The 13,113-nt window shown below is 48.8% G+C and overlaps 1 protein-coding gene across 2 annotated transcripts in view; it reads left to right on the top strand.

Annotated features, from left to right (window-relative positions):
- LOC144597496 (uncharacterized) overlaps positions 1-12,593 on the top strand; it is a 58,642-nt gene extending 46,049 nt beyond the window's left edge. For both annotated transcript variants that reach the window (XM_078406962.1, XM_078406961.1), the window contains exons 11-16: positions 2,044-2,134; positions 3,080-3,226; positions 4,357-4,503; positions 5,671-5,817; positions 7,041-7,105; positions 12,387-12,593. In XM_078406962.1, the coding sequence (XP_078263088.1) occupies positions 2,044-2,134; positions 3,080-3,226; positions 4,357-4,503; positions 5,671-5,817; positions 7,041-7,105; positions 12,387-12,582 (793 nt within the window). In that variant the 3' untranslated portion in view covers positions 12,583-12,593. The remainder of the gene's footprint in view (positions 1-2,043; positions 2,135-3,079; positions 3,227-4,356; positions 4,504-5,670; positions 5,818-7,040; positions 7,106-12,386) is intronic.
- Positions 12,594-13,113: the final 520 nt, after the last annotated feature.

Here is a 13,113-nt window from a genome sequence, read left to right as displayed (position 1 = left end):
GTCGCCACGTTTTGGCACCGGGGGCGGCACGGTGGCGCAGCGGTAGACTCGCTGCCTCGCAGTGCCAGAGACCCGAGTTCCATCCTGACCTCAGGTGCTGTCTGCGTGTAGTTTGCACGTTCTCCCTGTGACCTGCATGGGTTTTCTCCGGGTGCCTCCCACACTCCAAAGACGTGCAGGTTTGTAGATTAATTTGGCTTTGGGGAACATTGTAAATTGTCCATCATGTGTGCAGGGTAGTGTTAGTGTACGGGGTGATCGCTGGGCGGCGCGGACACGGTGGGACGAAGGGACTGTTTCCGCGCTGTATATCTACATTGAACTTAAAGTTACGGAAGTTCACGGAATAGTTCCATCTACCGTCTGCCACTGGGCGTGGCAGCAGCATCCCGCGACCTACGCTGCACGCCCTCAATAGCAAGGACGTCCTTCCTCCAGTACTCCAGGTGCGGTCTCACTAGGGCCCTGTACAACTGCAGAAGGACCTCTTTACTCCTATACTCAAATCCTCTCGTTATGAAGGCCAACATGCCATTATCTTTCTTCACTGCCTGCTGTACCTGCACGCTTACTTTCAGTGACTGGTGTACAAGGACACCCAGGTCTCGTTGCACTTCCCCTTTACCCAATCTGACACCATTGAGATAATAATCTGCCTCCTTGTTTTAGCTGCCAAAGTGGACAACCTGCAGGAGGAGGGTTTTTTTTCTCAATATCCTAGATATTTGAGGGAAAGAGGACTTCAGAACTGTTTCCTGAAGTTATCATTTCATTATGCTGGCTTACAAAAACAAGACGCAGAGTGCTGGAGTAACTCAGCGGGTCAGGCAGCATCTGTGGAGAACATGGATAAGTGACGATTTGTGTCGGGGCCTCTCTTCAGACCGATTGTAGGGGGAGGGAGAAGAAAGCGAGGAGAGAAGAGGCGGGTGGTTTCTCAGATTCTTATTAGATGTTTCCCCTCTCACCTCCAACTTCTGTCCTTTGGTGTGTCGGAGAGAACTGCAGGTGCTGGTTTAAATCGAAGGTAAGCACAAAATGCTGGAGTAACTCAGCGGGTCAGGCAGCATCTCTGGAGGGATGGAATGGGCGACGTTTTGGGTCGAGACCCTTCTTCAGACTGATGTCTGACAAAGGGTCTCGACCCGAAAAGTCACCCATTCCTTCTCTCTCGAGATGCTGCCTGACCCGCTGAGTTACTCCAGCATTTTGTGTCTGCCTCTGTCAATAGACAATACACAATAGGTACAGGAGGAGGCCATTCGGCCCATCGAGCCAGCACCGCCATTCAATGTGATCATGGCTGATCATTCTCAATCAGTACCCCGTTCCTGCCTTCTCCCCATACCCCCTGACTCCGCTATCCTTAAGAGCTCTATCGAGCTCTCTCTTGAATGCATTCAGAGAATTGGCCTCCACTGTCTTCTGAGGCAGAGAATTCCACAGATTCACAACTCTCTGACTGAAAAAGTTTTTCCTCATCTCCGTTCTAAATGGCCTACCCCTTATTCTTGAACTGTGGACCCTGGTTCTGGACTCCCCCAACATGTTTCCTGCCTTGAACATGTCCAACCCCTTAATAATCTTATTAAGATCCCCTCTCATCCTTCTAAATTCCAGTGTATACAAGCCTAGTCGCTCCAGTCTTTCAATAGATGACCGTCCCGCCATTCCTCTGATCCTTGATACCCCAGTCACTGGGTAAAGGACTATGCACATATACCCCACCTACACAGCCTCTCCCCTTTCCCAGCTCTCCCCCACCCCCCCCCTCACATTCAGTCTGAAGAAGGGTCTCGACCAGAAATGTCACCTGTTCCTTTTCTCCAGAGATGCCGCCTGACCCACTGAGTTCCTCCAGCATTTTGTGTCTACCTGAGATTTTAACGAGCATCTGCAGTATTTTTCCCTGCACATGCTGCCTGACCCGTTGAGTTACTCCAGCACTTTGTGCCTTTTTTTAAATAAGTAAACCAACATCTGCAGTTCCTTTGGCCTTCATCTTTCTTTGCTAACTATTTGATTTGTGTGTTATTTTTCCAGCTCAACGGCGACGAGCAAGGCTGAAGATGTGGGAATCGCAAACAGCCGCGACCTGCAAGGTTCCGAGGAGGATTGTCTAGCAACACTGGCGGTAAGTGACACAGCCTGGATGCCCAGGTGAGGCACAGTCAGTGTGTAACACACACACACACGAATCTGGCCCCAATGTGCCTTTTACAGTCACACAGCACAGCTACAGGACCTTCGGCCCATCCCCCTCCATGCCAACCAAGATCCCACATCGAAGCTAGTTCCATTTGCCCATGTTTGGTCATATAGTCACAGAGTCATACAGTGATACAGTGTGGAAACAGGCCCTTCATAGAGTCATAGAGTGATACAGTGTGGAAACAGGCCCTTCATAGAGTCATAGAGTGATACAGTGTGGAAACAGGCCCTTCATAGAGTCATAGAGTGATACAGTGTGGAAACAGGCCCTTCATAGAGTCATAGAGTGATACAGTGTGGAAACAGGCCCTTCATAGAGTCAGAGTGATATAGTGTGGAAACAAGCCCTTAGGCCCAACTCACCCACACCGGCCAACAATGTCCCAGTTACCCTAGTCCCACTTGCCTGCACTTGGTCCATATCCCTCCAAACCTGTCCTATCCGTGTACCTGTACAACTGTTTCTTAAACGTTGGGATAGTCCCAGCCTCAACTACCTCCTCTGGCAGCCTGTTCCATACACCCACCATCCTCTGTGTGAAAAAGTTACCCCTTGGATTCCTATTAAATCTTTTCCCCTTCACCTTGATCCTGTGGTCTGTTTCCGTGCTGTATCTCTAAACTAAACTAGGGGCAATTTACAGAGGGACAATTAACCTATAAACCCGCACGTCTTTGGGATGTGGAGGGAAACCGGAGCACCGGGTGGAAACCCACATGGGCGGTTACAGGGGGAACGTGCAAACTCCACACACACACACACACACAGGCAGCACCCGAGGTCAGGATCGAACTGGGGGTCTCCGGCAATGTTTTGCGCCATCGTTCTCCAAACTAACAGGAGCCTCGTGCTTCCCTTTGTACTCAGGATGAGCACCATGTAAGCTCCTGGCAGGAGGAGGTGGAGAAGCAAGATGGCGTGGAGTTATGGCAGGAACCTGGGCAACTGCAGGAAGAACACTTCCAAGATGCAGGCCCTCCGACATGGACCAACGAACAAGAGGCACCGCACAAGGTAGTGAGCACAGTGGTACCTTCTGAAAGCCCATCATCACGTGTTAGTGCTACCCTGACGCTGGTTTAGTTTATTGTCACGTAGACCGAGGTAGAGTGAAAAGCTTTTCCGTCTTATTTTTGTTCCATGCTATCTAGTCAGAGGAACGACTACAATTTAATTTTTTTTTAAATTAAGATTTTTATTGCTTTTTCCGAATAGCATACAAAAACACTTAACATAACATAACAAGGCACATCAACAACAGGGATGCATTTAGGGACCTGAAGGCTAAATTTAGTTTAATTTAGTTTCGGTTACTAGGACCAATACACCAGGCTTTACAAAATGCCTTCTGCAGAGTCAAACAACATTACTGAGTCATAGAGTCATAGAGTGTGGAAATAGGCCCTTCATAGAGTCATAGAGTGATACAGTGTGGAAACAGGCCCTTCATAGAGTCACAGAGTGATACAGTGTGGAAACAGGCCCTTCGGCCCAACTCGCCCACACCGGCCAACAATGTTCCAGCTACCCTAGTCCCACTTGCCTGCGCTTGGTCCATATCCCTCCAAACCTGTCCCATCCATGTATCTGTCCAACTGTTTCTTAAACGATGGGATAGTCCCAGCCTCAACTACCTCCTCTGGCAGCTTGTTCCATACACCCACCACCCTCTGTGTGGAAATGTTACCCCTCGGATTCCTATTAAATCTTTTCCCCTTCACCTTGAACCTATGTCCTCTGGTCCTCGATTCCCCCACTCTGGGCAAGAGACTCTGTGCATCTACCCGATCTATTCCTCTCATGATTTTGTACACCTCTATAAGATCTCCCCTCATCCTCCTGCGCTCCATGGAATAGAGACCCAGCCTACTCAACCTCTCCCTGTAGCTCACACCCTCTAGTCCTGGCAACATCCTCGTAAATCTTTTTTGAACCCTTTCAAACTTGACAATATCTTTCCTACAACATGGTGCCCAGAACTGAACACAATATTCTAAATGCGGTCTCACAGGGGGAACGTGCAAACTCAACACACACACACACAGGCAGCACCCGCGGTCAGGATCGAACTGGGGGTCTCCGCCGCTGTTTTGCGCCAACGCTCTCCAAACTAACAGGAGCCTCGTGCTTCCCTTTGTACTCAGGATGAGCACCATGTAAGCTCCTGGCAGGAGGAGGTGGAGAAGCAAGATGGCGTGGAGTTCTGGCAGGAACCTGGGCAACTGCTGGAAGAACATTTCCAAGATGCAGGCCCCCCAACATGGACCAACGAACAAGAGGCACCGCACAAGGTAGTGAGCACAGTGGTACCTTCTGAAAGCCCATCATCACGTGTTAGTGCTACCCTGACGCCGGTTTAGTTTATTGTCACGTAGACCGAGGTTGAGTGAAAAGCTTTTCCGTTTTATTTTTGTTCCATGCTATCTAGTCAGAGGAACGACTACAATTTAATTTTTTTTAAAAATTAATATTTTTATTTCTTTTTCCGAATAGCATACAAAAACACTTAACATAACATAACAAGGCACATCATCAACAGGGACGCATTTAGGGACCTGAAGGCTAAATTTAGTTTAATTTAGTTTCGGTTACTAGGACCAATACACCAGGCTTTACAAAATGCCTTCTGCAGAGTTAAACAACATTATTGAGTCATAGAATCATAGAGTGTGGAAATAGGCCCTTCATAGAGTGATACAGTGTGGAAACAGGCCCTTCATAGAGTCATAGAGTGATACAGTGTGGAAACAGGCCCTTCATAGAGTCACAGAGTGATACAGTGTGGAAACAGGCCCTTCGGCCCAACTCGCCCACACCGGCCAACAATGTCCCAGCTACACTAGTCCCACTTGCCTGCGCTTGGTCCATAACCCTCCAAACCTGTCCTATCCATGTACCTGTCCAACTGTTTCTTAAACGATGGTATTGTCCCAGCCTCAACTACCTCCTCTGGCAGCTTTTTCCATACACCCACCTCCCTCTGGGCGAAAAAGTTACCCCTCGGATTCCTATTAAATCTTTTCCCCTTCACCTTGAACCTATGTCCTCTGGTCCTTGATTCCCCTACTCTGGGCAAGAGATTCTGTGCGTCTACCCGATCTATTCCTCTCATGATTTTGTACACCTCTATAAGATCACCCCTCATCCTCCTACGGTCCATGGAATAGAGACCCAGCCTACTCACCCTCTCCCTGTAGCTCACACCCTCTAGTCCTGGCAACATCCTCGTAAATCATTTTTGAACCCTTTAAAACTTGACAATATCTTTCCTATAACATGGTGCCCAGAACTGAACACAATATTCTAAATGCGGTCTCACAGGGGAAACGTGCAAACTCCACACACACACACACACACAGGCAGCACCCGCGGGCAGGATCGAACTGGGGGTCTCCGCCGCTGTTTTGCGCCAAAGTTCTCCAAACTAACAGGAGCCTCGTGCTTCCCTTTGTACTCAGGATGAGCACCATGTAAGCTCCTGGCAGGAGGAGGTGGAGAAGCAAGATGGCATGGAGTTCTGGCAGGAACCTGGGCAACTGCAGGAAGAACACTTCCAAGATGCAGACCCCCCAACATGGACCAATGAACAAGAGGCACCGCACAAGGTAGAGAGCACAGTGGTGCCTTGTAGGGTTGCCAACTGTCCCGTATTAGCCGGGACCTCCCCTATCTTGGGCTAAATTGGTTTGTCCCCTACAGGACCGCCCTTGCCCCGTATTAGGCACGGGGGCCGCTGTGGTTCCGGACTCTGTAGGCCCGGACAGTGTAGATCCGGACAGTGTAGGCCAGGACACTGTAGGCCCGGACGCTGTAGGCCCGGATGCTGTAGGCCCGGACTCTGTAGGCCCGGAGGCCCAGGTGCTGCCTCACGGAGGTTGCATAGCAACCCGCCTCCCGGCCCGGGCGGCCTCCATTGGTGGAGCGGGAGCACGTGGCCGCTGGCTGGGTGAGGTCATGTGGGCGCAGGGCGGTGATGTCACCTTGTCCCTGATTTGGGAGTGAGATAGTTGGCACCCCTAGTACCTTCTGAAAGCCCATCATCACGTGTTAGTGGTACCCTGACTTTAGTTTAGTTTATTGTCACTTGTACCAAGCTTTTTCGTTTTGTTTTTGTTGTGTGGTTTAGTTTCAGATACACAGCGCTGAAACAGGCCCTTCAGCCCGACGAGTCCGCACTGACGAGCGATCCCTGCACACCAGCACGATCCTACAAACACTAGGGACAATTTTCACATGCACCAAACCAAGCCAATTGACCTACAAACCTGTACGTCTAGCGGCAGAGTTGCTGCCTTACAGTGAATGCAGCGCCGGAGACCCGGGTTCCATCCCGACTACGGGTGCTGTCTGTACGGAGTGTGTACGTTCTCCCCGTGACCTGCGTGGGTTTTCTCCGAGATCTTCGGTTTCCTCCCACACTCCAAAGACGTGCAGTTTTGTAGGTTAATCGGCTTGGTAAATGTAAAAATTGTCCCTAGTGGATGTAGGATAGTGTGAGTGTGCGGGGATCGCTGGTCGGCACGGACCCGGTGGGCCGAAAGGTCCTGTTTCCACGCTGTATCTCTAAATTAATCGTTGCTCACTTTCTCCTGTGCCGGTACACTGTCGACGGCTCGACTGCAATCATGCATGGGGTTGCAGGGTGGTGCAGCGATAGTGGCAGACCATTGGTCCCAGTAAACCTTAGTTCAGAGCGGTCAGCAGACAATGCGAGGGTTTAGTTCTCTGCCAGAGAGCCGTGGTTATGAAACGTGAATTTAGCAACAGTGTGAAAATGAGTTTGTTATTTTTACTACAGCCATCTTTCATTTACATTTTTGAACAACAGTTTACAGATTGTCTGCCGATGCTGAACGAACCACAAACTACTGAGCAAACCTGTCTCCGATCCAGGTACGTTCTCCCCATTACCGCACGGGCTATCCCCGAGATAGGCCATACGTCATAGGAGCAGAATTAGACCATTCGGCCCATCAAGTCTACTCCGCCATTCAATCATGGCTGATCTCTCCCTCCTAACCCCATTCTCCTGCCTTCTCCCCATAACCTCTGACACCCGCACTAATCAAGAATCTATCTATCTTTACCTTAAAGATATCCTCTGACTTGGCCTCCATAGCCTTCAGTGGCAAAGAATTCCACAGATTCACCACCCTCTGACCAAATAAAATTGTCCTCACCTCCTTCCTAAAAGAACGTCGTTTAATTTTGAGGCTCTGGCCTCTAATCAATAGTCAATAGTCAATTTATTTGTCACATACACATAAATGTGCAGTGAAATCAAAGATTACCCACAGTCCAACAATAAGACCAATAAAAATAAGCAAGAAACATCCATCCCAGTGAGTCTCCTCCAGTCACCTTCTCACTGTGATGGAAGTTCCCACTAGTGGAAACGTTCTCTCCACATTCTGTATTCTTTCACTATTCTGTATGTTTCAAAGAGGTTCCCCCTCATTCTTTTAAACTCCAGCGAGTACAGGTCCAGTGCCGACAAACACTCATCATAGGTTAACCTACTCGTTCCTGGGACCATTCTTGTAAACCTCCTCTGGATCCTCTCCAGAGCCAGCACATCCTTCCTCAGATATGGGGCCCAAAATGGGGCAGTTTTGGTCTCCAAATTTGAGGAAGGATATTCCTGCTATTGAGGGCGTGCAGCATAGGTTTACTAGGTTAATTCCCAGAATGGCGGGACTGTCGAATGTTGAAAGACTGGAGCGACTAGGCTTGTATACACTGGAATTTAGAAGAATGAGAGGAGATCTTATCGAAACGTATAAGATTATTAAGGGGTTGGACAAGTTAGAGGTAGGAAACATGTTCCCAATGTTGGGGGAGTCCAGAACAAGGGGCCACAGTTTAAGAATAAGGGGTAGGCCATTTAGAACTGAGATAAGGAAAAACTTTTTCAGTCAGAGAGATGTGAATCTGTGGAATTCTCTGCCTCAGAAGGCAGTGGAGGCCAATTCTCTGAATGCATTCAAGAGAGAGCTAGATAGAGCTCTTAAGGATAGCGGAGTCAGGGGGAGAAGGCAGGAACGGGGTACTGATTGAGAATGATTAGCCATGGTCACATTGAATGGCGCTGCTGGCTCGAAGGGCCGAATGGCATCCTCCTGCACCTATTGTCTATTGTCTAAAATTGCTCACAATATTCCAAATATGGCCTGACCAGCACCTTATAGAGCCTCAGCATTACATCCCTGTTTTTGTACACAAGCCCTCTTGAAATAAATGCTGGCATTGAGTTTGCTTTCTTTACTACCGATTCGACTTGCAGATGAATTTTTTGGGAATCCTGCACCAGCTCCCAAGTCCCTTTGCACCTCTGATTTCTGGATTCCCTCCCCATTTAGAAAATAGTCCGCACCTTTATTCCGACTACCAAAATGCATGACTCCACACTTTGTTCCACTATATTCCACCTGCCACTTCTCTGCCCACTCTCCCAACCTGTCCAAGTCCTTCTGCAGAGTCCCTGCTTTCTCTACACTACCTGCCCCTCCACCTATTTTCGTATCATCCGCAAACTTGGCCACAAAGCCTTCAATCCCCTCGTCCAAATCATGAATATACAACGTGAAGAGTAACGGCCCCAGCACCGAGCCCTACGGAACTCCACTAGTCACTGGCAGCCACCAAGTGAAAGCCCCCTTTACTGCCACTCTTTGCCTTCTGCCATCCAGCCAGCCTGCTGCCCATGCCAGTATCTGCCCTTTGACACCGTGGGCTCTCATCTTCCTTCGCAGCCTCACGTGTGGCACTTTATCAAAGGCTTTCTGAAAATCTCAGTAAACAACATCCACTGACTCTCCTTTGTCTGTCCTGCTGTTGACTTCTTCAAAGAATTCCAGCAGATTTGTCAAGCAAGACCTCCCCTTCACAAAGCCATGCTGACTTCCGCCTATTTCATCGTGAACTTCTAAGTACTCCGTAACCCCATCCTTTATAATGGACTCTTAAAATCTTACCAACCACCGAAGTCAGACTAACCGGCCTATAGTTCCCACTATTCTGCTTCACTCCCTTCTTGGGGTAATGTTGTCAGATATTTTCCATTCATCTGGAACCACTCCTGACTCTAGTGATTCTTGAAATAACAATAGACAATGGGTGCAGGGGGAGGCCATTCGGCCCTTCGAGCCAGCATCTCCATTCAATGTGATCATGGCTGATCATTCTCAATCAGTACCCCGTTCCTGCCTTCTCCCCATACCCCCTGACTCCGTTATCCTTAGGAGCTCTATCTAGCTCTCTCTTGAATGCATTCAGAGAATTGGCCTCCACTGCCTTCTGAGGCAGAGAATTCCACAGATTTACAACTCTCTGACTGAAAATGTTTTTCCTCATCTTAGTTCTAAATGGCCTACTCCTTATTCTTCAACTGTGGCCCCTTGTTCTGGACTCCCCCAACATTGGGAACATGTTTCCTGCCTCTAACGTGTCAAACCCCTTAATAATCTTATACGTTTTGATAAGATCTCCTCTCATCCTTCTAAATTCCAGTGTATACAAGCCTAGTCGCTCCAGTCTTTCAACATACGACAGTCCCGCCATTCCGGTAAATTAACCTAGTAAACCTACGCTGCACGCCCTCAATAGCAAGAATATCCTTCCTCAAATTTGGAGACCAAAACTGCACACAGTACTCCAGGTGCGGTCTCACTAGGGCCGTGTACAACTGCAGAAGGACCTCTCTGCTCCTATACTCAACTCCACTAAATCACTAGCAATGCCTCCACAATCTCAAAACCCTAAAATTTCAGCACCCTAGGGTGCGGCCCATCTGGTCCAGGTGACTTGTCCACCTTCAGCCCTTTCAGCTTCCCAAGCACCTTCTCCTCAGTAATAGCCACTCCACTAACTTCACCCCCAACTCTCTTGAATTTCAGGCACGTTGCTGGTGTCTTCCACTGTGAAGACTGATGCAGAAAGGTGATTCAACTCCTCTGCCATTTCTTTATTCCCCATGATCACCTCTCCTGCATCATTCTCCAGCGGTCCAATGTCCACTCTTGCCTCTTTCTTGCTCTTTATATAACTGAAGAAACTCTTGCTGTCCTCTTTGATATAATTAGCTAGCTTGCCTCCATATTTCATCTTTTCTCTCCCTATTGTCTTTTTAGTTCCCCTCTGTTGTTCTTTAAAGGCTTCCCAATCCTCTGGCTTCCCACTAATCTTTGCCATGTTATACGCCTTCTCTTTCAGTTTTATACTGTCCTTGACTTCCCTTGTCAGCCACAGTCGCCTCTTTCTCCCCCTAGAATCTTCCTTCCTCTTTGGAATGAAAAGATCCTGCATTTTCCGGATTATTCCCAGAAATTCCTGCCATTGCTGTTCCACCTTCATCCCTGCTAGGGGTCACTTTCCAGTCAACTTTGGCCAGCTCCCCCCTCATGCCTCTGTATTCCCCATAGTTCAGCTGCAACACCAACACATCCGATTTCACCTTCTCCCTCTCAAATTGCAGATTAAAAGTTATCATGAGATCTTCGGTTCCCTCCCACTCTCCAAAGACGTTCAGGTTTGTAGGTTAATTGGCTTGGTATAAGTGTAAATTGTCCCTAGTGTGTGTAGGATAGTGTTAGTGTGCGGGAATCGCTGGACGGCGCGGACTCGGTGGGCCGAAGGGCCTGTTTCCGCAATGTGTCTCTAAATTAAAAAAACTAAATTCACCTCTTTGTATCTGGGTACATCTGGCAGGGACAAAGCCGGCTTTTCCCACCCACACTATAGGCCATGTCAACAAACACATTTCATGGAAAACATTCAAATATGAAGCTGTAATCTCTCATCGTGTACGTACATGTTTCTTGTAGAAAGAAAGAACTGCAGATGCTGGTTTATACTAACGATTTATCAAGGGATATGGGGAAAAAACGGCATACTGATTTTGGATGATCAGCCATGATCATATTGAATGGGGGTGCTGGCTCAAAGGGCCGAATGGCCTACTCCTGCACCTATTTTCTATGTTTCTAAGATAGACGCAGAGTGCTGAAGCAACTCAACAGGTCAGGCAGCATCTGTGGAGAATGTGGATAGGTGACGTTTCACAGAGTGCTGGAGTAACTCAGCGGGTCAGGCAGCATCGCTGGAGAACATGGATAGGTGACGTTTCATAGAGTGCTGGAGTAACTCAGCGGGTCAGGCAGCATCGCTGGAGAACATGGATAGGTGATGTTTCACAGAGTGCTGGAGTAACTCAGCGGGTCAGGCAGCATCTGTGGAGAACATGGATAGGTGACATTTCACAGAGTGCTGGAGTAACTCAGCGGGTCAGGCAGCATCTCTGGAGAACATGGACAGGTGACGTTTTGTGTCGAGACCCGTCTTCAGACTCCTTCCTATAATGGAGCCACAGGAACTGCACGCAAAACACCAAAAATATCACTATCGAAAGATACTCTACAACACCGTCTATATCTCCCGTTTCCCTTTACCCTGACTCTCAGTCTGAAGAAGAGTCTCGACCCGAAATGTCACGTCTTTCTTTTCTCCGGAGATGCTGTCTGTCCCGCTGAGATAATCCAGGTTTTTGTGTTCATCTAACAGGTCCTTCTGCAGTTATATAGGGCCCTGGTGAGACCACATCTGGAGTTTTGGTCTCCTAATTTGAGGAAGGACCTCCTTGCTATTGGGTCAGTGCAGCGTAGGTTCACCAGGTTAATCCCCGGGATGGCGGGACTGTCATATGAGGAAAGATTGGAAAGACTGGGCTTGTATTCACTGGAGTTTAGAAGGATGAGAGGGGATCTTATAGAGACGTATAAAATTATGAAAGGACTGGACAAGCTGGATGCAGGAAAAATGTTCCCGATGTTGGGGGAGTCCAGAACCAGGGGCCACACAGTCTAAGAATAAAGGGGAGGCCATTTAAAACTGAGGTGAGAAAAAACTTTTTCAACCAGAGAGTTGTGAATTTGTGGAATTCTCTGCCACAGAAGGCAGTGGAGGCCAATTCACTGGATGAATTTAAAAGAGAGTTAGATAGAGCTCTGGGGGCTGGCGGAATCAAGGGTTATTGGGAGAAGGCAGGCACGGGTTACTGATTGTGGATGACCAGCCATGATCACAGTGAATGGCTCGAGGGGCCAAATGGCCTCCTCATGCGCATATTTTCTATGTTTCTATGTTTCACTCCAAAGACATGTGTTGGTATCTCCCGCAGGTCAACACTGCAGTCTCAGGGACCACGTCTGTCGACGTTTGGTTGTGATGGTGCGGGCGTAGACCAGCGAGGTGAGATGGCTCCAGGATCTCCTCAGCTGCCCTACACGATTATCATCCTGTGGATGGTGGTCTACGGGGTGATCGTCCTTCTACACCTCGACCTGGAGTCACTGGGCCACCTCTTCTCCAGCTAAAAGCTATCAAATAGTCGCAGTGACCCACCCGTTTACAGCTGCCTTTCCAATGACTCGTTTTGCAACGCCAGATTTTTATCTCAATTGTACATTTTTAAACATTATTATAAAGAATATTCTATATTGAGTGCTGACATTCCAATGTCTTTGGACAAACCTTTAATAGCCAAATTTTCTAATTGTATCCGCTGGATGGAAATAGAGAATCCACTTTTCTTCCGTAAAATCTTCAATGGTATTTTATTGCCAGGTGTACCCAGGTTAGGTGTTGCCAACTATCTCACTCCCAAATAAGGGACAAAGGATGACGTCGCCGCCCCGCGCCCCACGTGACCTCACCCAGCCAGCGGCCACGTGCTCCCGCTCCACCAATGGTGGCCGCACGGGCTGGGAGGCGGGTTGCTACGCAAACTCCGTGAGGCGGCGCCCGAGCCTCCGGGCCTACACTGTCCGGGCCTACGGCGACCCCCAGGCCTATAGTGTCCGGGCCTACAGCAACCCCCGGGCCTACAGTGTTCGGGCCTACAGCGG

Source organism: Rhinoraja longicauda, chromosome 10, assembly GCF_053455715.1.
Source record: "Rhinoraja longicauda isolate Sanriku21f chromosome 10, sRhiLon1.1, whole genome shotgun sequence".
Taxonomy (NCBI): Eukaryota; Metazoa; Chordata; class Chondrichthyes; order Rajiformes; family Arhynchobatidae; genus Rhinoraja; species Rhinoraja longicauda.
Note: the sequence above shows the minus strand (reverse complement) of the source record. Positions and strands in the feature narration are given on the sequence as shown.